At 56.2% G+C, this 23,976-nt stretch overlaps 9 protein-coding genes across 9 annotated transcripts; 4 read left to right on the top strand and 5 right to left on the bottom strand.

Annotated features, from left to right (window-relative positions):
* Positions 1 to 299: 299 nt before the first annotated feature.
* Positions 300 to 2,080, bottom strand: MYCGRDRAFT_93436 (uncharacterized protein; the record flags this gene model as incomplete). The annotated part of the gene is made up of 4 exons (XM_003852453.1): positions 300 to 1,244; positions 1,414 to 1,604; positions 1,660 to 1,730; positions 1,959 to 2,080. 4 exons carry the CDS (start codon positions 2,078 to 2,080, stop codon positions 300 to 302), a joined length of 1,329 nt encoding a protein of 442 aa, XP_003852501.1.
* Positions 2,081 to 2,456: 376 nt separating this feature from the next.
* On the bottom strand, positions 2,457 to 5,523 carry MYCGRDRAFT_72489 (peroxisomal hydratase-dehydrogenase-epimerase; the record flags this gene model as incomplete). Its single annotated transcript, XM_003852452.1, has 5 exons — positions 2,457 to 3,247; positions 3,306 to 4,069; positions 4,127 to 5,007; positions 5,070 to 5,195; positions 5,261 to 5,523. The coding sequence occupies 5 exons, from the start codon at positions 5,423 to 5,425 to the stop codon at positions 2,457 to 2,459; spliced, it is 2,727 nt and encodes a 908-aa protein (XP_003852500.1).
* Positions 5,524 to 6,110: 587 nt separating this feature from the next.
* Positions 6,111 to 9,091, top strand: MYCGRDRAFT_109629 (uncharacterized protein; the record flags this gene model as incomplete). The annotated part of the gene is made up of 5 exons (XM_003852266.1): positions 6,111 to 6,266; positions 6,441 to 6,964; positions 7,018 to 7,133; positions 7,197 to 7,250; positions 7,482 to 9,091. 5 exons carry the CDS (start codon positions 6,111 to 6,113, stop codon positions 9,089 to 9,091), a joined length of 2,460 nt encoding a protein of 819 aa, XP_003852314.1.
* Positions 9,092 to 11,785: 2,694 nt separating this feature from the next.
* On the top strand, positions 11,786 to 12,412 carry MYCGRDRAFT_16031 (uncharacterized protein; the record flags this gene model as incomplete). Its single annotated transcript, XM_003852267.1, has 1 exon — positions 11,786 to 12,412. A coding segment is annotated over one exon (627 nt), but the record flags the coding sequence as incomplete, so codon positions are not given.
* A 1,612-nt stretch (positions 12,413 to 14,024) lies between these two features.
* MYCGRDRAFT_93440 (Ca2+-modulated channel polycystin) lies at positions 14,025 to 15,365 on the bottom strand (the record flags this gene model as incomplete). The annotated part of the gene is made up of 2 exons (XM_003852451.1): positions 14,025 to 14,173; positions 14,249 to 15,365. 2 exons carry the CDS (start codon positions 15,363 to 15,365, stop codon positions 14,025 to 14,027), a joined length of 1,266 nt encoding a protein of 421 aa, XP_003852499.1.
* Positions 15,366 to 16,602: 1,237 nt separating this feature from the next.
* MYCGRDRAFT_42471 (uncharacterized protein) lies at positions 16,603 to 17,895 on the bottom strand (the record flags this gene model as incomplete). Its single annotated transcript, XM_003852450.1, has 2 exons — positions 16,603 to 17,108; positions 17,184 to 17,895. The coding sequence occupies 2 exons, from the start codon at positions 17,893 to 17,895 to the stop codon at positions 16,603 to 16,605; spliced, it is 1,218 nt and encodes a 405-aa protein (XP_003852498.1).
* Positions 17,896 to 18,692: 797 nt separating this feature from the next.
* On the bottom strand, positions 18,693 to 19,123 carry MYCGRDRAFT_93442 (uncharacterized protein; the record flags this gene model as incomplete). Its single annotated transcript, XM_003852449.1, has 2 exons — positions 18,693 to 18,729; positions 18,792 to 19,123. The coding sequence occupies 2 exons, from the start codon at positions 19,121 to 19,123 to the stop codon at positions 18,693 to 18,695; spliced, it is 369 nt and encodes a 122-aa protein (XP_003852497.1).
* A 532-nt stretch (positions 19,124 to 19,655) lies between these two features.
* On the top strand, positions 19,656 to 20,609 carry MYCGRDRAFT_104624 (40S ribosomal protein S17; the record flags this gene model as incomplete). The annotated part of the gene is made up of 3 exons (XM_003852268.1): positions 19,656 to 19,846; positions 19,908 to 20,108; positions 20,167 to 20,609. The coding sequence occupies 3 exons, from the start codon at positions 19,700 to 19,702 to the stop codon at positions 20,257 to 20,259; spliced, it is 441 nt and encodes a 146-aa protein (XP_003852316.1).
* A 595-nt stretch (positions 20,610 to 21,204) lies between these two features.
* MYCGRDRAFT_104628 (Hsp70 family protein) lies at positions 21,205 to 23,945 on the top strand (the record flags this gene model as incomplete). Its single annotated transcript, XM_003852269.1, has 3 exons — positions 21,205 to 21,340; positions 21,403 to 21,604; positions 21,667 to 23,945. The coding sequence occupies 3 exons, from the start codon at positions 21,314 to 21,316 to the stop codon at positions 23,481 to 23,483; spliced, it is 2,046 nt and encodes a 681-aa protein (XP_003852317.1).
* Positions 23,946 to 23,976: the final 31 nt, after the last annotated feature.

Here is a 23,976-nt window from a genome sequence, read left to right on the forward strand (position 1 = left end):
CCATACATACACTTTCAACTCCGCACTCACCACCCCTCCCTTCTCCCGCGACGCCATCCCCCCCCTTCCGCAAAAAATGATAATTCGTGCCCGCCGCCCTTCTACACACTTCATTCGCTCCCTCCAACGTCTTCACAACCGCTGCGGCCCCTGGTGGTAAGACTTGCCCGTCAGGGAGGATATACCGTGCGAGAGCCGGGGGGTGGATAATCTGACCAACTGTGCGGAGATGCAGAGCGTGGACGTGTACGTCGAGAGGGGGGGGGGCGTGATATTTCGGATCTATCCTCGGGAGATCTTCAGGGGAAAGGGAGGTGATGTGCACGTTGCCGGAGGAGAGGGGGTGGGCTAGCATGGTGTAGATTGAGATGTGCTTTTTCGGTGGAGGGTGGAGGGAAGCGGGTTTGCGGGAGAGGTAGACTGTTGCGCTGGCGGAGGTGGGGGAAAGGAGGGTGGTGCGGAGGGAGTTGTTCATGCTCGGGTCGGAGGTTGGAGGGAGATGGTGGTCGATTGCGGTTTTGAAGCGAGGTGAGTGAGGAAGGGGAGGAGAGGGAAGTGGCCGAAGGTGGAGCAGGTGTTGTTTGCCCAGGGGCCGGAGCGGTGGGTTTTGTATAGTTTGCGAGCTTCGTCGTCTGTAAGGGGTTCTTCTCGGGGTTATAATCGGGCATCCCTTCGAAGGAGAGGCCGACGCGGATGTGGTCTTGCAGGTTCTCGCCCACGTGGTCGTTGGGGTGGATGATGGGGATGTTGTATTTGCTGAGGAGAGTGCGAGAGCCGATACCTGAGCGTTCGAGGATAGCGGGCGAGCCGAAGACGCCGGCGGCGAGGAGGACTTCTTTGCGGACTTGGGCGTTGTGGAGGCTGTTGTCTTGCCAATATGTTACTCCGGTAGCGGTGGCTTCGGTGTCGTCCGCCCCTTTTTCGAGTTGGATCTTGTCGACCAGCACACCCGTCACAACCTTCAAGTTCACCCGTCCCAACGTCTCCTCGCCCAAGTACGCCACCCCAGCATGACTCCTCTCCCTCGTCGTCCCCGTAACATGACACGTAGAAATATACCCACCCACCACCTCCCCCTCCAACGGATCCTTCAAAATCTCCAACCCTAAACTCCTACACGCTTCCAACCACGCCGGACCCAGTACATTCCCGCCCTGCGGCAAGCTCGCTTGAATCGGCCCATGATTCCCACCATTCGCATGAGGTGGATCCACAACCGGCAACCCATTCCCCTTCCCCCTTCCCTTCAGCAGGCACTTCACAAACCGTCCGAGACGTCAAATACCCCTTAACCCCCATCCCATCCCCACCCTTCATTCCCCAACCCTTCCCATAAATCCAATTCCCCTCGACAAGGATAAATCAGCGCCGACCAGGACTTTCCCTCTCGGGTGGACCACCTCCCATCCAGACAGTTCTGGCCGAGGGACGGTGGAGAGAAATTCCAGTCGTAGGATGGGGTTGCCGAGTAGTTTGGCGCTCAAGCCGGGGGTGGGAGATGAGGTCGTCGGAGCGCTGGTCCAGGCCGGCTTCGAGGAGGAGGAGGAGGGAGAGGTGGGGGAGGGAGTGGGAGAGGCGGTGGGCGAGGACGCTGCCGGCTGTGCCTGGAGGGGGTGTTTAGTTGTGGTTGGAAAAGGCAGAGAAGGGATTGGTACATACCGCCTCCCACGATCACGAAGTCGAAGGTTTTGCTCGTCTGCTTGCTTTTCCAGTCCCGGCTGACAGGAGGCCTGCATCCGATCCATGGTGTCCTCGAGAATCCAGTTCGTGATGTCCAGAACAACGCTGAAAATGCCTAATGTAGTCGGTCAAGTGAGTCTGTCAGAAGAAGACTACCTTACGAATCCACCCAATATCGTGAGGCGTCGAACTTTTGCCTGAGTTCTTGCCTCGAACGGCTGCTAGTCGTCTATTTGAAGCTCCCCAGCTGCTATTCATTCGCAAGCAAATGAATATACCAGGGTAGCTCTCCATCCTCCATCCTCCATCCTCCATCCTCCGCTGCTGAGCGAGCGACACAGCCTGTACACGCCCAAACCCACCGAATAGCGAGTGACCGTCTCAGGGCAGCACGCAACATCGAGGCGAGATGCCACTTCTCGAATCCTTTATCTGCCTCGTCTCAATGGCGCCATCGATCCGTCGAGATGGAGGTCGATGACCAAAGCTGCTGTGCCTCTCCTGGCATTGCAACTGAGGGCGAGGTCTCCACTTCGAGAGGATGCCGGGGTGTCGCCGGGTTCGCGAAGATGCTGTAGAATATCAGTGATCGATCGTGAGAAAATCGTATTCCAGGGAGAAGAACAGAGAACAACCGGGTCCAAACCTCACAAATCAGATTGACATATCCATTTGAATAGATTTCCCGTCCAAAAAAAATCGAGTAAACATACATTTCCACTCACATCCTTCAAGTATTCATCCTCCCATCAATCGCCAAACACATCTTCGAAATTCTACAACTTCGCCCTCCCCCCATCAACCAACTCCGCCCCCGCCCCACTAATCGCCAACTTCCCCGTCTCCTTGACCCTAACCTGAAACACCACCAAATTCCCCTCCTTCCACATCTCCGTCTGCAACGTCTGCCCGGGAATCACCGTGCCCGCGAATCGCACCTTGATATTCTTGTACTGGCCGAAAGTCTGCAGCACCGCTTTACCCGCGATACCGAACGAGCACAGTCCGTGCAAGATGGGTTCGTTGAAACCTCCCACTTTCGCAAACTCGGGGTCGATGTGCAGAGGGTTGCGGTCACCTGATAAGCGGTAGATGGCCGCCAGGTCGGGGGAGGTGGGCGTTTCGACGACTTTATCCGGGTTGCGTTTCGGGGGCGTGTGGGTTCGGCTCGCGGCGCCGCGGTCTTTGCCGTTCTTCGCGCCGCCGAAACCGCCGCTTCCACGGATGAAGGTCGTCGACTCGTTGTAGAACAATTCTTTACCCGTCGCCTTGTCCTTGGTGATGGAACCACTGACGACGCAAGCGGCTTTGCCTTTGTCGGTGACTTCGACGAGGTACGGGGAGGCGACGAGGGTGGCTTCGGTGGGGATGGGGAAGGAGCGGATTTCGAGGTATTGTTCGCCGTGGAGGAGCATGTTCATGGAGAAGTTTGGGACAATGTCGGAGAGGGAGTAGGGGGCTTGGGCGGAGAATTGGGGAATCACGCCGAAGGTGGGGAGGACGTGGAAGTTGTCGGCGCCTTCGAAGACGAGGTCTAGTTCGGTGCGTTTGGAGCCGAGGCCGAGGTCTGGATGGACGTGTTAGTGGGAGAAGGGTGTTGGTGTTCTCGTCGGGCATTGACTCACTGTAGAGGATGACATCCCGCTCGTCGTAGGTGAACTCGGTGCCTTCCGCCTTGGCCTTCTTCGCCTCCTCAATCGCCTTGTTGTAGTCGGTCTCGCCGCCGGAAGAAGACGAGTCACCACCGCTCTTGGAGGTGTTGGACATGTTGGCCATGATCTTCTCAGTTCCCGCGTTCGGGTCATCGGGGTGATCAGCCTTGCCGTCGTCAAAGTTGGCAATCTTCTGGTCCCACACGGTCTTGACGGTCTCAGGGGTGAGCTCCACATCAATCGGGAACTGAGCACCTCCACTGCGCTGCCATCTGGTCTCACCAGCCCATCCGGAGCCAGACTCGAAGAGACGGCCTGTAGGCTCGCCGGGCATCTTGTCGGACGCCATGATCAACACGACTGGGACGACGTGGTCGGGCTTGAAGGCGCGGACCATCTCCTCGGGCATGATCGTGGCGGTCATGGCGGTACCGGCATTGGGCGCGATGGTGTTGACGAAGATGTTGTACTTCTTGCCCTCACGGGCGAGAGCACGACCGAATCCAAGGATGCCACACTTGGCTGCGGCGTAGTTGGCCTGGCCAAAGTTACCGTAGATACCGGAGGTGGAGGTGGTGTTGATGACACGACCGTATTTCTGCTTGAGGAAGTAGGGCCATGCGGCTTTGGTGGCCTTGTAAGTGCCGCGGAGATGGACGTCCATGACTTGCTTGAACATCTTGTCTTCCATATTGTGGAAGGACTTGTCGCGGAGGATTCCGGCGTTGTTGATCAGGCTGAGAGGAGTGAATCGTTAGTAAATTACGTGAAGAACGTCTTCCCGAGTCACTCACATATCAATACGGCCAAAGTTGTCAATCGCAGCCGCAACAACCTTTTCGCCGTCCTCGGCACTGCACTTGACACCAACAGCCTTGCCGCCCATCTTCTTGATCTCCTCGACCACGGGCTGTGGGTCAGCCAGATCGTTCACAACGACCGTAGCGCCATACTTGGCCAAGGTCAAGCAGTAGGCACGTCCGAGACCAGCTCCACCACCGGTCACCACTGCGACCTTGCCCTTGAAGTCCAATTCTTGAGCCTTAGGGTTTGGTGGAAGCTTCTGAGCGCGCTCGAGGAGCTCCATGAAGTCGTTGGGACCAGTCGGGTGCTGTGGGTCTGTGAAGTCTTCAATGTCGCTCCACTTTGCGAGAAGAGCACCTGGCGTGAAGGTATCGTCGGCACGGAGGAGAGCACCCTTTGATCGCTCCCAGCGGAGCTTAGCAACGTGACCAGCTCCTGCCTCGAAGATACCACCAGTCTCGGTCGTGTTCGACTTGTGGGTGAGGACAGCCACAATGGGAACAACCCAATCCGGCCTGAGGTTGTCCAAGACCTCCTTCGGCATGACTGTCGCAGTCATCCGCGATGCCGCAATCGGAGCAATCGTGTTGCAGAGAATGTTGTATTTGAGACCCTCCTTGGCCAATGTCTCGGTGAAACCGACCAGCGCTAGTTTCGCAGCCGAGTAGTTGGTCTGTCCGAAGCTTCCAAACAGACCGGCAGCCGATGCCGTGCTGATCACTCGCCCGTACTTTTGCTTGCGGAAGTATGGCCACGCTGCCTTTGCGCATTTGTATGCACCCTCGACGTGCACCTTCATGATCAAATCCCAATCCTGATCTTTCATGTTCTTGAAGCTGATGTCTCGTAGGATTCCGGCGTTGTTGATGAGCTGGGAGGTGCTGTATCAGCCGACTGCTGCAGTCTGAGTGTATAGGCAGTGCCTCAACTTACGACATCGATGCGGCCAAAGGAGTCAATAGCAGTCTTGATGATGCGGTCGCCGTTCACGACATCGTCGTAGTTGGCAACAGCGCTTCCACCGGCCTTCTTGATCTCCTGCACGACCTGCTCGGCCATCTATTGTCGTGAAGAGTCAGTACTCGAGGTGTGGTGTATATCCCTCCTCCTCGGTTCATGCTCACCGTCGTGCTGCCACCGCCATCGCCCTTGAAGCTGCCGCCGAGATCATTGACGACGACATTAGCACCTCTGCTGCCGAAGAAGATGGCATATGCTCGTCCCAGACCACCACCGGCACCGGTCACGACGACGGTCTGGCCGTCCCATCGTAGCTGTTCGCCAGCCATGTTTGTGGATGTGAGAGGAATGCGTGCTCTGTGTGAGGGGAGAATCGCTGCACTCAGAGGGACAAGAGAGGCAGGATGATATGTGTAGGAGGAGGAGGTAGATGGAGTAAGATGTGGAGGAAGAAGGAAAGTCGACGCAGCTGGTGTATTCAATCCCCCTGCAAGTCTGGTTGTCTTGTGAGCGTCCAACACAAAGACTTGAGCCGAGGCCGAGGTTCACGTCGCTCGCCGAACGTCACCAGCGGCAGTGGACTGTTTGTGGCCTTGAGTGCTGATCCCGTGGACTTCTTCTTTTTGCTGCAATTCTCCCCACCAAAGCCACGGATTGTGGGGAATGATCCATCATCCACGAGACGAGTACATCCATGGACACAGCTACCGGCCGAAAGAGGGACTTGCCGATGGTTTCCACGGCGGCCACGGCAATGGTTGATGATTGATGGATGTGGTTTAGTTGTGTGGCATATCGAAGTCTATATGGGAAACTTCAGAGACAGCTCGCTCAAGATTACGGAAGGTGTAGATACACGGCAATGGAGTCTTGAATAGCGACCGCCAACCTTCACATGTCAACAGCCCTCTTCGCGGCTGAAAAATGAGGCACCAATCTGACCCTCTCGTCGCACTACAATAGCGCAGCTGTCACATGCCAAAGAAACCAAAACCCCCATGATCACGCTTCATCATGCCTGACTTCATAGACGACAAGTCCGAACACTGCATTCCCTTTCTCCTCGAACGACTCAGACTACACCGCGAAGAACATGAGTCGAAAGGCGAGACTCCACCCCCATTCTTCTTGGGCTTGAATGGAGTTCAGGGAGCTGGGAAGACGACGTTGGTAGGTGGAGATGTGATTCTTTCATGTTGGGTTGCTGGAAAAGAAAAGGAAAAGATTCTACCTTGAAGATTTTTGTTCACCTGCTATCACTGCACAACCTCCAGCTTGGTCAATTGCGTCCTTACATCGAAAATCACAAAACCGACCCAACTCAAACTCACAAACCAACAACAGGTCTCCACCCTCCACCGTACCCTAACATCCCCACCTCACTCCCTTCCCATCGCTGTCCTCTCAATCGACGACCTCTACCTCCCACATTCAGACCAGGTCGCCCTTGCATCCAGCAATCCCAAAAATCCATTGGTGCAACACCGCGGCGTACCCTCCACCCACGACATCCCCACCGGCACTTCCCTCTTCACCGCCCTCGCCGCCCGCGCCTCCAACATTCGCATCCCCAAATACGACAAATCGAAATTCAACGGAGCGGGCGATCGAGTCCCTGAGGAGGAATGGGAAGTCGTGAATCGAGAGGGAGAGAGGAAAGTGGAGGTTGTGGTGTTTGAGGGGTGGTGTGTGGGGTTTCGAGCGTTGGGGAGGGGGGAGGTGGAGAGGAAGTGGAGGGCTGCGAGGGAGCAGGGGGAAGGGTATCGGGGTCGGTTGGGACGGTTGAGGTTGGAGGATGTGGTGTTTGTGGATGAGAGGTTGGGGGAGTATGAGGCGATTACGGGGAGGTTTGGGGCGTTTGTTCATATGTGAGTTGATGGGTCGGGGAGAGGGGTGGTGTGGGAGCTAATTGTTTTCGTAGTGACGCGGAAGATCCGATGTATGTCTATCACTGGCGAGAAGAACAGGAGGCTGCTATGCGTGCTGAGAAGGGCACGGGGATGAGCAAAGAGCAGGTGGTGGAATTTGTGAATGGCTGTGAGTCTTCGTCCAACTGCCGAGATGTTTCGTGTTCTAGAGGCTGACACACGACATTGACAGATTATCCCTGCTATGAACTGTACACGGAGCAGTTGAGGAAGGGCATCTTTGACGGTGAGAAGGGAAAGCAATTGAGGTTGATGGTGGGAAGGGACAGGAAGGTGAAGGAGGTCTTTGTGATATAGACGGAGATGGATGTAGAAGTCCATCAAATATTTGATTGAATTTGATGGCTTGGTATTGTTTCCACCGATCTCGGCGGCGTCAAAGGCGTCATTTCTTCCTTCCTTGGGTGGGATATGCTGGCTGGGCCTCTGACTGACTCCACATGATTTTTGCCGAGAGACGACGGGAGACTCGAATTGACTGACCTTCAACTCCGCCTCCCTCCGCATAACATCCACTTCCCTCTAATTACCTACTCTCAACTTCAACACCACATACACAGCAAGTCTTCCCACACTTGCTGCAACAACCCGCCCGTCCACCTCGCCGGACTCGCCCACCATTCTACCCAAGTAGAACAACATAGGTCATTGGAGTCAGTCCTCAAACTGCTCCTCACAACTCCCACAATGGCAGGCAAAGGAACCCCCAATGGCATCGGCAAGAGCCTCCAGAACCTCAACCTGGACCTCGACGGTCACGAGATGCCACCTTCGCCCGCACCCTCCAGTCCCTCCAACGGCCGCCGTCGCTTCGCCCTCGCCACGGAACTGGTCTACACCGAGTCCGACGACCAGCACAATGCGAGCAGCTTTCCCATCTACCAGTCTGCCACTTTCAAAGGCGGTCCGGGGCAAGAGTATGATTACACTCGTAGTGGGAACCCTACGAGGACACACTTGGAGAGACACTTGGCGAAGATTATGAGCGCCAACCGTTGTCTGGCTGTGACGTCCGGTATGGGCGCGTTGGATGTCATCACTCGCGTGCTCAAGCCGGGTGATGAGGTTCTCACCGGAGACGATCTCTATGGAGGCTCCAACCGTCTCCTCACCTACCTCAAGAACAACGGCGGCATCGTCGTGCGTCACGTGGACACCACCTCTCTCGACGCAGTCTCCGAAGCGGTCAACAAGAACACAGCCATGGTCCTTCTCGAATCTCCAACCAATCCCTTGATCAAAATCTGCGACATCGCCGCCATCTCGAACCTTGCTCACACCGCCAACCCGAACGCCATCGTCGCAGTCGACAACACCATGCTCTCTCCTTACTTGCAAAACCCCCTCGATCTCGGCGCCGACGTCGTCTATGAATCCGGAACGAAATACCTCTCCGGCCACCACGACATCATGGCCGGCGTCATCGCATGCAACAACACCGCTCTCGCCGACAAATTCTACTTCATGATCAATTCTACCGGCTGCGGCTTGTCGCCAGGTGACTGCAACCTGCTCATGCGTGGAATCAAGACCCTCTCCGTGCGCATGGACAAGCAGCAAGCTAATGCTCAGGCTATCGCCGAGTACCTCGAAACTCACGGATTCAAAGTCCGGTTCCCGGGATTGAAGTCCCACCCGCAGTATGCGCTGCACTGGTCTCAGGCTCGTGGTGCGGGTGCGGTGTTGTCGTTTGAAACCGGCTCCATCGCGCTGTCGGAACGGATTGTGGAGTCAACGAAGTTGTTTGGCATTTCTGTGTCTTTTGGCTGTGTCAACTCGCTGATCTCCATGCCTTGCCGTATGTCGCACGCTTCAATCGACCCGGCGACCAGGAAGGCGAGAGCACTGCCCGAGGACATCATTCGGTTGTGTATTGGTATCGAGGATCTGGACGATTTGAGGGATGATCTCGCGCAGGCGCTTGTGAGGGCGGGAGCGGTGAGGTTGACAGAGGAAGGCTTCGTGGCGTTGAAGGAGGGTGAGACGGTGGAGGGCAATGGAGGTGATGCAGAGGATGAGGTCGTGGGTGAGGCGGGGACGTCGAAGATTGTTGTCGATCAGCCGTAGAGGGTGATCGACTGATGCTGTCGAGCGGACTTTGAATCTCTGGTGAATGTAGCATGGAAACATCTATATCCACAGTCCAATGATGTCTGCGTATCGCAAGTTGAACGACAAGAGTTTATTTGCATTGTGTGCCTCGCTCTCTCGTCATGAAATTTCCTTCCCAGGACTGCACCACTCATCCACCTCTGTTGGCACTCCATTCCTTCTGGAACAATCCGGCAATGCCATCCAACGACTCCACTGGTTCGGCAGTCTTCTCGTGTAATCACAGCCAAGAGTCGGTAAGTGTCAACGAGTGGACCTGGATCGTTTGGTGGCGTCCACAGGGCCCAGATTGTTTCGGGAACTCGAAGATGGGGTGCCCCTGAGTTGCCTCCGCCTCGTGCCGGGGAAGATCCTAGTGTGGATTAGTTCTTCGCATGGGAGAGCAGTCGGAGGTGGTTGTATGGAGGTGGATGTAGATGAGGTTTGAGGTGGAGTTGAATGTGAATGGTATACAGGACTTGTGTGGAAATGTACTGCGAGTGTGAGTGGATGAATAGGAGGATTCTCGTTCAAGGTGCATGTGAGGTGCCGGCCGAAGACGAAGACCCTTGAACTCCCCCATTCTCTTCTGCGAGATCCCGAAACACGAACTTCCTACACCAACACGAACATCACCTCCCTTTCATGGCGCAGTCGCCAATATCCTCAACCTCATCGCCCTCCGCCGCCCACCACCTCATCGCGGGCATCAAGACACCACCACCCCCATCTACCTCTCATCGCCGATATCCACGACCGATCCCGCTAGCATTGAGAACAGACATCCCGACCATTTTCCATTGACGATCGCAACAAATCCCACCCCTGCAACCGTCGCCGCATCGGACTCCACTCTTATCCACCCAACCCCCTCGCATCCTCGCATTTGACGGATTGACGGATTGAACGACGACGGCAATCCTTTCCTTTACCGCCAGCATGGGTCCGCGCGACCGTCCCGGCAATCTAAACCTCAACGACACCTCCTTCCTCGCCGCCAGATCCAATGCCGCCGCATCCTCCTCCTCCACCGCGACCTCTCCCAATCCATCACAACACCCCTCTTCCTCCACGACATCTCCCACCCGTCGCACGGGTCCCACCTCCCCGAGCAGACCCTCCACCGCCGACGACTTCCGCCCGCCGCGGCCGCATTTCTACATGGACCTCCCCTCCCCCCGCACGGGCGAGGTGCCGCCGGCTCTCAGCCCGCTCGATGCTTTCGCCATGCAATCCCGCCTGCTGGCGAAGCGGTTCGAACAGGATGCTGAGGGAAGGCGGATATCCCGACTACCGCCCGTCATGGTCGCAAAGGAGATGTCCTCCCGACCGGGCTTCTTTCGTGGACTGAGTGAGGGGAGTAAGATGAGTGACTTGGCGGAAGACGGGGAAGAGGGCGCCATGAGTCCTGATGGGATGGACGGTTCGGGACAGCAGAGGGGTGAATTACATGAGCAGGGACTGGAAGAGAAGGAGAGGCCGGTGAGCCATTACCCGTTACTGGCGAGGGCGAGTGGGATTCCTGAGCAAATGAGGCCGAAACTGCCGACGCCGTATTTTGATGCGGAGGAAGAGCAGGGTCAGCGGCCGAATGCGGATTACTTTGATATGCCTCGCGCGGCGAGTCCGGAGAATGTGGACAATGCGGGAGAGAAAGTGGTGAATGTGCAGGCGCCGTCGCCGAATTTGCCGAGTTTGACGCATAGTGTGGAGACGATTTCTTCGCATCCGAGGACGAGGACGAATGATTCGCAGAGGTCGCAGAGGTCGATGAATTCAGATCGAGGAGGAGGAGGAGGACATGGTCTTGCGCCGCCGCAGTCTCCGCGTTTTCCACGGTCGCCGAGGAGTTTTCAGAGTATACGCTCTGTTCCGCCGGATTCGGGGGATGAGGATGTTCAATCTGGGTCGCAACCTGTCTCTTCGTCGAGGAAGTTCTCAGGTAGCAGCAATATGTCACGACCGCAAAGTCCGTTTTCACCCTGGATGCAGCCTGTTCACAGGAGCCCTTCCATGACGAGCGAGTACTCGATGACCGGATCGCAACATCAAATGGGACCTCTCGGACGGCCGAATGCGAATTTCAACTTCTCCCGCCCGCTGAGCAGTCATGGCAGTCGTCCTTCAGTAGACGCACGGCCTTCACTCGAGAATGGACGGCCGTCGATTGATCAGCGCGCGACGCCGAGACGGCAACCATCAGGAGCCAGCACGAGTACGCATCATTCGAGTACTACACATCATTCGAGCAAACCTGCTCTGTCGCGGAGTGGATCCGGAGACGATGTGGGTAGCAATAAAGGGTGGAATGGAGGAAAGACACCGGGTGCAGACCGCACCCCTGGACCGCAGAATGGGCCTTCGTATATCTACGCCAAATCTGCCCTTCCAAGACAGCAGAGACCGATGGAAGGGGATAGCACAGCGTTCCGGGACTCTTGGATTCAAAAGCAATTCGAATGGGACAGTCGGCAACAACGGCAGCAGCAACAAAACGGCGCATCGTCACAGCAGGCAAACGCTCACAGCCACGATCGCACACAATCCGACGTCGACCTCCCCACCCACGGCATCGACTCCTCCTCCCGACCAACACGAACCCTCGCCCCCGCCCCATCAGCTCTCCGCTCCCACTCCGCCGACCCCCGCAACGCAACCCACCGCTCCACTCCCTCCGTAAAAACCGCCTCCACCGACCGCACCATCAAACCCCTCCACCAAAAATCCCCTTCCGCGAACCTCACCCCCGAAGAACACCTCGACATCGGCATCTCCTGCCACGACGCAGGCCACACCACGAAATCCACCTACCACCTCCGTCTCGCCGCCCACGCGGGCCTCCCCACCGCTATGCTGCTCTACGCCCTCGCCTGCCGCCACGGCTGGGGCATGCGCGCCAACCAAGAAGAAGGCGTCAAGTGGTTACGAAAAGCAATCGACAGTTCTTCCCTCTCCGTCCTCTCCGCTCCTGATTCCACTACGACCCGCGACGGCACACCTCTCGACCCGACGGAAAGGAAGAACCGCAAAGCACAGTACGCGCTCGCGATTTACGAGTTGGGGAATAGTTCCATGCACGGCTGGGGCTGCGCGAAGGATAAACAATTAGCCTTACGATGCTATGAAATCGCGGGGGAGTGGGGTGATGCGGATGCTCTTGCGGAGGCCGGGAGGTGTTGGACGGAAGGAGTGGGGTGTCGGAAGGATGTGAGGAAAGGGGCGGGATTTTTGAGACGGGCGGAGAGGGGTGGGTGGAGGGGTGTGGGGGTCAGTTGGATTTATAAGGAGAAGTATATGGATGGTGAGGAGGTGGGGGAGGGGGGAAAGGCGGGGGTGGGTGAGGGGAAGAGGCCGAAGACGAGTGAGGGGAAGAAAGGGGAGGTGGGGGAGAGGAGGAGGGGGGATAAATCGCACGCGGCGAAGACGAGTACGACTTCCACCACCGACTCCCCGATGCTGGACCCCTCCGATCGCCCCGACCGAACGGAAAAGGAAAAGGAAAAGAACGAACTGACGAAAACCCGCGCTCGTTCCCGTTCCCTCTGGGGCCGGGCCAAAAAAGACAAATCCTCCGACGTCGGTCACGAAAGTCCCATGCTCAGCGGTGGTGGGGGAGGTCGAGAATTCGCCAAAGTCGCGGGCTCGAAAGTCGTCGGTGGCCACCACCCTCCTTCTGCTGGAGGAGGTCATGCTGCTGCTGCGGGAGGAGGAGGAGGAGGTGGTGGAGGAGGATCAGGAATGGGGAGAGATGGAAGGGAAGCGTGGTTGGCGAATAATAATTTGAGGGAACAGATTAGGGCGAGGGAGGTGATGAGGGAGAGGGAGGGGAGGGAAGCTAGGGGTGCGGTGAGTGCTGCTGCTGCGAGTGCGGCGGGTTCACCTTTGCTTGGAACTGGTGCTGGATCTGGAGGGGTAGGGAGTGCTGGTGGTGGAGGAGGAGGTGGAGCAGGTGGTGGTGGTGGTGGTGGTGCTGGAGGAGGAGGAGGAAGAGGGAACAGGAGTCCCAATCCCGGTGCGAAAGCCGCTGCTGCGGCGGCGTGGAGTTGAAGTACCGTAGTAGTAGAAAGGAGCAAGGTATCGTATCGTTAGTCGTGCGAATCCCGAACCCACTGGCAGTTTCGCGGCATTTTACCTCATTGTTCCCGTTGGCCAGGAGGGGGGGGGACGGCAGTCGTGTTTGGGTTTTCCCCACTTTCGATTATATTGCCGCGAACTCACTCGCCGTCCTTTGGGCTTTTTACACACGTTCCCTGGATGTCGCCACATGTCTGCGTTTCTCTACAATTTCGGTGAGTGTGCTCGTCGTGACTGACTGACCCATACATGTGATATGTCTCGTATCCTTACCTACAGACGCCCAATTTTCGAAAGAAAGCTTTTCACTAACCTACACAATCCTCCTACACGAATCCTCCTACCTATACAATCCTCCTATCGTGCAAGTGCGATGGAACGACCTTACTCTCGAAGCAGAAGAAGCGCGAGCGTCAAAAAATCCCGATCAAAGTCGAGCACAATACGCAAAAAAAGGAATGAGCCTATTTAGACGGGAACTAGCACACTTGAGTATACATTGCAGGGGTGGGTTCAGCGAGACGAGCGAGCCTGGACGGCCAGCGTGCATAAGGATTACTTTATTCATTGCCCCAAGCTTCTCATTTTAATGAGAATCCATGGCTATTGCAGTCGGAGATCTCGCCTGACGTTATGCCATCGAGGTAGTCACATTGACTTTCTCTTCCTTGGCCTGAACATGTCTTGGGGGTAAACTGCTGTCTGTCGTATTCTGCTGTCGATATCATATCACATCCAAACTCTCCATGCCCCCTTCTCCCCCCATTCCCCTCTCCCTCCCCTCATTCCTCAACTGCCCGACCTCTCGTAAACCCTCCACAAGGGACAGGGACATCTACTTCTTCCCCGAATGCAACTTATCCTTGACCTTATCCATCAAACTCTCCTTCTGCTCTCCCTCCTTCCCCTCTCCAGCGGAGCCATGTCCATGCGGCCCACTCGTCGCGCCACCCGTATTCTTCGCCGTGTTGTCCTTGACTTCAGCTAAAACCACCACATCACAGTCAGCATTCCCCTTCCCTCCTCTCCATCCACCATGACGTATGGGAAACAACTCACCACTCGCCCCCTTATCCTGCACCCCCGCACCCTGCGCTTTCGGATCATCCGGCACAACCTTACTCTCGCCCCAATGCTTGTCGCCCAACCTCTCTCCTCCCGCGGTGGGGATCGAGTCTACATTCTCGACATTCCCCGTGCGGCCGCCGACGGCGTGGTGCTTTTCCGAGTGCTCGGCCTCGTGGGGGGCGGGGTTGGAGGATGATGGGGGTGGGTGACCGGAGGAGGCGGCGATGGGGGGTTTGTGCTCTTTTTGGCCTGTGGTGTTAGTGGTGGTTTCTTCTTGGGAAGAGGGGATTTGGGTGGTGGAAGTGGTGGTGGCTGTGTTGGTTGTGCTGGAGGTGTGATCGGGGAGGGAGTCTGCGGTGGGTGCTATGGGGTCGGTGTGAGAGGCTGCTGAGGCTGGTGGGGCGGAGATGTCCGGTGTTGAGGCAGAGTTGTCCAGTGTTGAGGCTGCTGAGGCTGGTGGGCCGGAGATGTCCAGTGTCGAGGCGGAGTTGTCCAGTGTTGAGGCGGAGTTGTCCAGTGTCGAGGCGGAGTTGTCCAGTGTCGAGGCGGAGTTGTCCACTGTCGAGGCGGAGTTGTCCAGTGTCGAGGCGGAGTCGTCCAGTGTCGAGGCGGAGTTGGTGGTTGCTGGAGATTGACCCACGGAACGGTCTGGAAGGGTGGTAGTGTTACTCGCAGCGGGAGAAACCGCAGTATCCTTCTCGCCGTCCCGATAGTTGAGGTATGTGCCCGTCCCAACAGCCGTAGCAATAGCAGTGGCAGCTCCGGTAGCAGTCACGGCAGTCGCAGTGGTGGCATCCTCCGCTGGACCTTTGTCTTCCGCGCGGACTGGCTCGTTGGAGGGGAGCGATGTCTGCTCGTTGTCCGTACTGCTGGTGGCAGCAGCACCTCCCAGTCCCAGCATGTTCTTCAAGCTCGCCACGATGCCTGTTTCGCCGTCTGTTCTCGTCGTCGTGGTAGAACCATTTTGCACGGGACTCTCGATGTACGCCGTCGAACTCAGTCCTCCTCCGTATTCGGGGATTCCAGCGGTGGGGTTGTCATGACCCGGATTGGAAGCGGGAGGATGGACGGCGGGAATGTCGGAGGAAGTGGAAGTGGGAGAAGTCATCTTTGCGTACCTTGATGGTCAGGCGCAGAAGAGGTGTAGTCTTCGCTCGGAGCGGTGGAGGTCTATGGGTATATGTTCAGTTGTTTGGAGGCGTTTTTGTGGTGGATGCGTGGTGCGGCGGCCTACGTCTGCGTTGCGTCAGCGTGCCTTGATTTCTCATTCATTTCACATGGTGCTCGCATGGGAAACGGGTGCTAGTGGGTGGTGGCACGGTCGGTGTGGATAGCGGGTCGAAAAGCAGGATGAGAGCGGCAGAGTAGTGGACAAGGGAATGGACGGCAAAGGGGGGAGGGAAGCGCGCGTGCCGAGTGGATGGCCTCGCTGAGTGGACAGCACAGAGGGAGGGATCTGGACATACTTCTGGTCTCGTCGTCAGCCATGATGGAGGTGGAGCTGGTTGGATGTGTTGTTCGATGGATCGGTCACAAGGGCGGAATGAAGTCAGCGTTCGGCGGTTGGAGGAACGAGAAAGTCGGTCAAGTGTCAGAAGAGGCGTTCAGCAAGTTTATGTCTTCACCCCAGAGAGTGTAAGCTTGCCCACGGTCGTGCAGTGACGAAAAGAGCCAGCCGATCTCCCAGGCTATCACGGGACGTGTCGGATGATATGGAAGAGGGACGTGGGGTGAAAGAGGGGCCGATGAGGCTCTCGTTCGGGGTGCTCGTGCCTGTGACGTAGCAGAGGATACGTACCGATAAGGTCGACGATGAACGGTAGGGCGGTAAGACACATGGCACTGCAAAAGCAGGACGTCTTCGTCTTCTTCTTCTAGACCATCATTCATTCCGTCAAGGAGCAAGGAAGCTGAGATGTCGCTCGCCATACAACAGGCGATAGGTGGACCTTGTCCTCTCCGCCGAGAGAGCCAAGCAACGAGTGGAGAGAGCTTCTTTCACAACGTCACAGCTAGCGGAGCGGACTCCGAAGGCAGCGAGTGTGTATCGACCACGTGTATACAGAATTACCTTGGAGATAAATCACGGATACCATCACGGATACCACGACTACAGCAAAGGCCCAGCAAGCCCGACTCGACGAGACTTGATGCTCGCACCCGCTGAATTCCCGACTCGACGCCTCGTCTGCAGTTGTCCATTGTACATGAAAACCGTTCAGGTTGCTCATAGCTGAACACGAAGATTCCTTCCTACCCCCTCAACAACATTACCCTCGACTGTACATACAGAGAGAGCCCTTACAATCACCACAGTCTCACCCGCACAAGTCTCCTCCATCACTTCACACATTCCTCCCCAAAAACTCCTGCGCGAAACGAAACGCCTCCCCCGCCGAAAAATGCAAATTCACCCCATGACCCGCCACCTCCGCCAAAAACGTCCCCGTCACATTCGCCCCGGGATACAACATCTCCAACGCCTGTCGCGGTAAATCCGTCGGGTACGAACAATTCCCTCCACAAAACGGCAAGTCCTCCGCTCCATTGACAATCGCCACCGCACCCTGGAATTCCCCCGCTGGTTTCGTCGGTGCGTTTTGCGAGAAGAGTTCGCCGAATGTGACGGTTCCCTTGGTGGCTTCGGCGAGGTTGAGGATGGCGGGGGAGAAACCTGGGGCACGGAAGAAGGCGATTTGGTTCGATATGATGGTTGATGAGACGAGGTAGCCGGCGGGGATGGAGGCGAAGCGGTAGGGGGAGGCGGGGAGGGCGAGGGCGAGGTTTAGGCCTGTGAGGAAGATGGGGAGGGAGGAGGAGTTTGTTGAGAAGCCGGTTAGGATGGCGGCGTCTAATGGGGACAGAATATACAAGATCAGTTTGGGTGGACTTCCAGGGGCAGGGGAGGGGGATGGAGATGACTTACCGAGATCAGTAGGATACTCCGCCGTAACAGCCTGCGTGACAATCGACCCAAACGAATGGCCCACACCGACAATCTTCGTAAAGTTGAGGCCGAACTCTCCCGCTTTCAATTTCTGCACGAGTTGATGCGCAATCTCCACTTCCAGCGGTGCTTGCACGACATTCAACGCATCCGCCTGCTCGGACAGTCCCACTCCCAGTCGATCATAAAAGAACGTCGCGTGGTCATACTGCGCCGCGATGTCCACCCACGAATATCCCGGCGCAAAGTCCCAGTACTGCCTATCGAAGCCGACTCCATGCGTCAAGATTTGGACTTGTTCCGGTTTGGTGTTGTTCGCGGGTGTACACAATGTCGCGCCGATGTTGTATGTTCCGTTGACGGACTGCGTGCCCGCCATGATGTCTTTCATGAAAGATGAACCAGGGGTGATGAACTTGAGAAAGGTGTTGGTGACGTCTGATTGGTTGGTCGGGAGGTCGAAGTTGAACTTCAGGTTCTTGGTTGTGCTGGCTTGCACGGAGACGAAGCCCGAGGAGCAGACGGCCAGGCCGCCGCGGGCGGGGTGGATGGTGGCATTGTGGAAGCCCGAGGTGGGTGGGGCTTGGACGTTGGCGGGGAGGGCGCCGCCTGGGTTGGAGGGGAGGAGGGAGGAGGAGTATTGTGCAGATGCGGTCGCTGCGAGGCACACTGAGGAGAGTGGGGAGCGCATGATGGGGAGAGCGGAAGACGGTATCTTTCTGTTTTGCTTGGGGGGAGGAGAACAAGGTCGCGCGAGAATTGCAAGAGTCTCGCCCTGCTTGTATCTTACCGCGATCTATTATTCACGCATGGTCCTTGCGGGGAGTGACGAAACGACGACGAGGTTGATTCATCATTTCCGCCAGCGAGTCGAGTCCGGGGCAATACTGAACCATGTCGTTTATTTGGAAGAGTCGTTCCTGCGTCAAAAGGTAAAGCAAGCTCGAAGCTTGAAAGACAACAGCTCAAAGCTTGACGTCAACAACTTCCCGCATACGATCTCGCAATTCGCCGTAACAGCGCAAAGTCCCCGATGTGGTAAATCACCTCAAGCATGATTCGATAGAGTTGGAGGTGTGATTCAGGAAGTGGTGTGGAGAATGAGGCTCAAGCGCGTTGCCGAGTGTTCCGGTTGCCGAGTCGTCATGACGCTTCTCTCGAAGTTCGGAGCAATGAGCTCATGTTTGACATCGAGCCCGAAATAGACGCACTGAGCGCCGTTGCTATGGTCGTCGCCGTGCTTCAGGAAGCAAAGACGGGTTGTCGAACCCAGTCTCAGTGTGTATGAATACACATCGTGCAGAGCAGAGTGCTCGAACGGCACGCTCTCGTCGTGTATCCTCGCCAAAGCAAACGTCTGTGATAGTCCAATGCTGTGCGACCCGGCTTCTGGACACCAAGGACAGTCGTTCTCGAACGTGAAGCAGCTCTCTCCCATTGGGGGTCTTTGCGCCCTACAATCTGTTCTCGATGGTCCAATGTCTCCAGTCAACACTGGCAGTACGCCTTTGCGTCGCATTCATGGCTGTTGACCACAACAGCATCAGTGTCTCAACCCCGCCTCAATCTGGCTTCACATCGACTCACCATTCTGTTGTTCCATATTCGCACTCGCTGGATGTCCACCTGCACACTGCACACGCCGTTTCGCCGCACGAGGCCGTGCCCGGGTCTGTCGCTTCATTGGCATGCTCGGCTGTCGTCTGCGCAGGGATCGAAGTTTCTTCTGTCATGGTGAGGGTGTGGTACTCGAAGTCATATCTCGTCCTTGTCGTCGTTCGCGTGAGAGTGAGAGGGCCGTCTTGCGGCAGTCCAATCGGGAATTGTTGAGCATTGAGAGCTGGAGAGTCGAGAGCAAAGTCGGCGAAAACCATCGGGGCCACCAGCCATAAGCAAGTACATGCTGCGAAGAAGTGCATGTTGTATGGATGGTTGTATGAAACTGAGCAGGATGCACGGAAGGAAGCTGCGAGCGAAAGAGTGGACGGGAGAGAGTGATGGAGAATATGTGGCTTGCCATTGGGAATCCTTCGAGTGACCTCCGGTGTCAGATGAAACGCTCTATGTAGCTGTGCCGCTCGAATGCTTGTGAGTGCAACATTGCTGGAAGGTCTCGAGGATTATAAGCGCTGCTGTGCCGCTCAGGGCGGTTAAAGACGTGTTGGGCAGTGGGTCGCGGATGGAAATGGTCATGATATGTCCGAGAAGAGCATTGGATCCCTCGCCAGCCATCAATCTGCCAATTCACGACTGCAGTTTGGAAACCCTGCTTTTCGTTGAGAACCGGTGTTCAATGGTTGAAGACATACAGGGAAAGATGGAGTTTTCTACCGCCGGACGGAAATCTGAAATGGACGCTCGGACCATCTCAGCGGCTCCTTCCGTCTTGGCCACACAATTCCACCATTTGCAACTTGATGATCGAACTTCTTGATCTTTGACCAGGGAAGAATTCAGTCCACCATCCACCTCGACAACCACACAATACCGCCAACATGGGTCGCGTTCGCACAAAGACTGTCAAGAAGTCCGCCAAGGTCATCATTGAGCGGTACTACCCCAAGTTGACCCTCGACTTCGAGACCAACAAGCGCATCTGCGATGAGATCGCCGTCATTGCCAGCAAGCGTCTGAGGAACAAGGTGCGCATCACCTGTTGAGAGAGTGGGATGCAGGAAGAGCAAAGACTGACGAGTACGCCAGATCGCCGGTTACACCACCCACTTGATGAAGCGCATTCAGCGTGGACCCGTCCGCGGTATCTCCTTCAAGCTGCAAGAGGAGGAGCGTGAGAGGAAGGATCAATACGTGCCAGAGGTTTCTGCTCTCGACTTCACCCAGAACAGCGAGAGCGGCATGCTCGATGTGGACCAGGAGACCAAGGATCTGCTCAAGTCGCTCGGCGTAAGTGCAGGCTTGTATACAGTAGATGCGGAGGAGACAGTCACTGACAGCACCACAGTTCGACAGCATCCCAGTCAACGTCGTCGCCGTCCAGCAGCAACAGGTCGCCGAGAGACCTCGCCGCTTCGGAGATCGCGCACCGCGCGCTTAAGCGAATCGCCCATTTCATCACGACGACATTGGGAGGAGTTGAGGCGTTGGCATCAGCTGGACCACGGCCGCTGTGGACATGCCCTAGCTAGCTCTAGTTATCTTGAGCAAATGGATTTGCTTGCCCCCACAAGGTGTCGCCGATTCTCCTCCGGGAGATGACGCTTGATTGCCAATACCCCTTCCCCTTCCCCTTCCTCATGCCCAGCACATACAGAAACCCCAATGACTGCCTTGCTTGTGATCAAGCATGGCCAAGACGAACTTCGACACCATTGGCGCGGCAGAGAAGGGATTCCATGCTGTCATCCACGACCTATTGTCTTGCCGGCTGGCACGCAGATGGACTTTCATCGGTCCAGGCTGCGAGCAGGCTAGACTTCATGAACGTACGGAGTAATCGCTTGTAACTGTGTGATGCGCCAGAGTGGACATTTTACAATTACAGCGCCGTCATCTTGTAGAGACGACGTATATGCATGTCTGAAGACCACATCCGAACCTTCGTGATTCGGTCTCGCACGCCGTCGTGCTTTCTGGCCAAAGTCAGACGAGACATTCAAGAAGAGTGTGTCATTGCCGACGTCAGGCTCAGGCGATAATGCAGCAGATGAACATGAGGCATTGTCAAAAATTTACATTACTGGCGTGGCTCGAGCATGTCTTCGAATGGGCGAGAAATATTGCACGGGTATTTAAGGTAGGTATGTATGGATAGAACATCCTCCTTACACACAACATACCATGGTATTGAGTACCGTCAAGAGGTCTTTCATGTCATGATACCACAAAAGCGCATCGTATAGTAGTAACTGTCATCAATGTTGGAGTGGCGGCGGGAACAGCGGATTTCTCGAAGACCGCCGAAGATGTGGTCCGAGCGTCCTGTCCCGACTGGAGCTTCAGGATCATAGATTTTTCCTCGACCTCCATCTACATCCATAATTCACACTCATCCATCACCTTTGCGCCACATCCATCCCCAGCGCTCCTCTACATCGCACCACACTCTTTCACCTTCATTGCGTGTATCACAGTGTGCTAAAACCGCCATCATGTTGTCCTCAAGACTCATGCGCAATGTGAGTTGCGAATCACACATGGCATCATCACGCGAGCACCGTTGACTGACAGTCCATTGCAGGCCGTCCCTCGCGCAACCTCCACACTCAGATCCTCCGCATACCGCGCGCCTCTAGCACAATTCCGACGAGGCTATGCAGAGGACACAAATGCCGATTCCGGCAAGGTCAAGGGCCCCATCATCGGTATCGATCTGGGTACCACCAACTCTGCTGTCGCCGTGATGGAGGGCAAGTCGCCTCGCATAATAGAGAACTCGGAAGGTATGGACACAACATAAGGAGATGAAAGGAAGACAGGTCACGATGGCTGACACACGATACAGGTGCCCGAACAACGCCATCCGTCGTGGGATTCACCAAGGAGGGCGAGCGATTAGTCGGTATTTCCGCAAAGCGTCAAGCTGTCGTCAACCCAGAGAACACTCTCTTCGCCACCAAGCGTCTCATCGGTCGCAAGTTCTCCGACATTGAGGTTCAGCGCGATATTCAGCAGGTTCCCTACAAGATCGTTCAGCACACCAACGGCGATGCGTGGCTCGAGGCTCAAGGCCAGCGCTACTCTCCCTCCCAGATTGGAGGTTTCGTTCTCGGAAAGATGAAGGAGACTGCTGAGGCCTTCCTCGGAAAGAACATCAAGAACGCCGTTGTCACTGTCCCCGCCTACTTCAACGACCAGCAGAGACAAGCAACCAAGGATGCCGGTCAAATTTCTGGTCTGACTGTCCACCGTGTGATCAACGAGCCTACCGCTGCTGCCCTCGCCTACGGTCTCGAGAAGGACGACCGTGTCATTGCTGTCTACGATTTGGGTGGTGGTACTTTCGATATCTCCGTTTTGGAGATCTCCAACGGCGTGTTTGAGGTCAAGGCCACCAACGGTGACACCCACCTTGGTGGTGAGGACTTCGACATCACCCTCGTCCGCCACCTCGTCCAGGCATTCAAGAAAGAGCAAGGAATTGATCTCTCTGGTGACCGCATGGCTATCCAGCGTATCCGTGAGGCTGCCGAGAAGGCCAAGATCGAGTTGTCCTCTTCCGTCCAGACCGACATCAACCTTCCTTTCATTACTGCCGACTCTTCCGGACCCAAGCACATCAACACCAAGATGACCCGCGCCGAACTTGAGAAGCTCGTCGACCCGCTCATCAACCGCACCGTCGACCCCGTCCGCAAGGCGCTCAAGGATGCCAACCTCAAGGCCACTGATATCCAGGATGTCATTCTTGTTGGTGGTATGACTCGCATGCCCAAGGTCATCGAATCGGTCAAGAGCATATTCGGCCGCGACCCAGCCAAGTCTGTCAACCCAGATGAGGCTGTGGCCATTGGTGCCGCAATCCAGGGTGGTGTCCTTGCTGGTGAGGTCACCGATCTTCTCCTCCTCGATGTCACCCCTCTCTCCCTCGGAATTGAGACCCTCGGCGGTGTCTTCACCCGTCTGATCAACCGCAACACTACCATTCCAACCAAGAAGTCGCAGACCTTCTCCACCGCTGCCGACTTCCAATCCGCTGTCGAGATCAAGGTCTACCAGGGTGAGCGTGAGCTTGTCCGTGACAACAAGATGCTCGGAAACTTCCAGCTTGTTGGAATCCCACCGGCCCACCGTGGTGTGCCTCAGATCGAGGTCACCTTTGACATTGACGCCGATTCCATCGTCCACGTCCACGCCAAGGACAAGTCCACCAACAAGGACCAGTCCATCACCATCGCCTCCGGCTCCGGTCTCAGCGACGACGAGATCCAGGGCATGGTCAACGACGCCGAGAAGTACGCCGCGCAGGACAAGGACCGCAAGGGCTCCATCGAGGCCGCCAACCGTGCCGATAGCGTCGTGAACGACACCGAGAAGGCGCTCAAGGAGTTCGAGGACAAGCTCGACAAGACCCAGGCCGACACAATTCGCGAGAAGATCACGCAAATGCGTGAATTCATCGCCGCCAACCAGACTGGCGAGGGTGGCGCCACTGCCGAGCAGATCAAGGAGAAGACAGACGAGCTCCAAAACGCTTCTCTCAGCCTGTTCGACCAGCTCCACAAGAGCCGCAACGCCTCTCAACAAGAGGGCGGCGAGCAGCAGCAGCCCAGTCAGGAGAAGCCTGCCGGTGAGGAGAAGCCCGAGGACAAGAAGCCATGAACGGCATGATCAATGATCTTCGTTTTCCTGGACCTTGTTTGATTTGTGTTTATACCCAGCGACGACTTCTCGCATGTGCAGCCAGCAGAGATGAGATTGTGGGGTGGTGATGTACGAGAAGAGGAAGGGAAAAGGCGTTCTCACCTTGCTTCGTACGCCGCGGCTTTTGCTTCGTGTATCGATACTCAGCTTCTGTCTGGAGTTTTGGTTGCAAAAAATGTGTTGTTACAATATATGGATGAAAGAAGAAGATGACGAAGAAGGAAAAGGCTCGGCAGAGGTTTATGCATACGGGCGGGAGGGGGTTCCTCTTCTCTCGTTCTTGGCTTTCAGCGATTTTGGGTGTAATTCTACGGATGCTGAAGACAGATGGGAAGGCAGACGGTGCCTCCTTTTGAGTGTGTATATGGAACGAAGATTCTCCTCTCGATCGCATGTACTGCGTAATCTCTTATCCTTCTGCACTATCGCATACAAGCTATGGACACTGGCG

This window comes from Zymoseptoria tritici, chromosome 5, assembly GCF_000219625.1.
Source record: "Zymoseptoria tritici IPO323 chromosome 5, whole genome shotgun sequence".
Lineage (NCBI taxonomy): Eukaryota > Fungi > Ascomycota > Dothideomycetes > Mycosphaerellales > Mycosphaerellaceae > Zymoseptoria > Zymoseptoria tritici.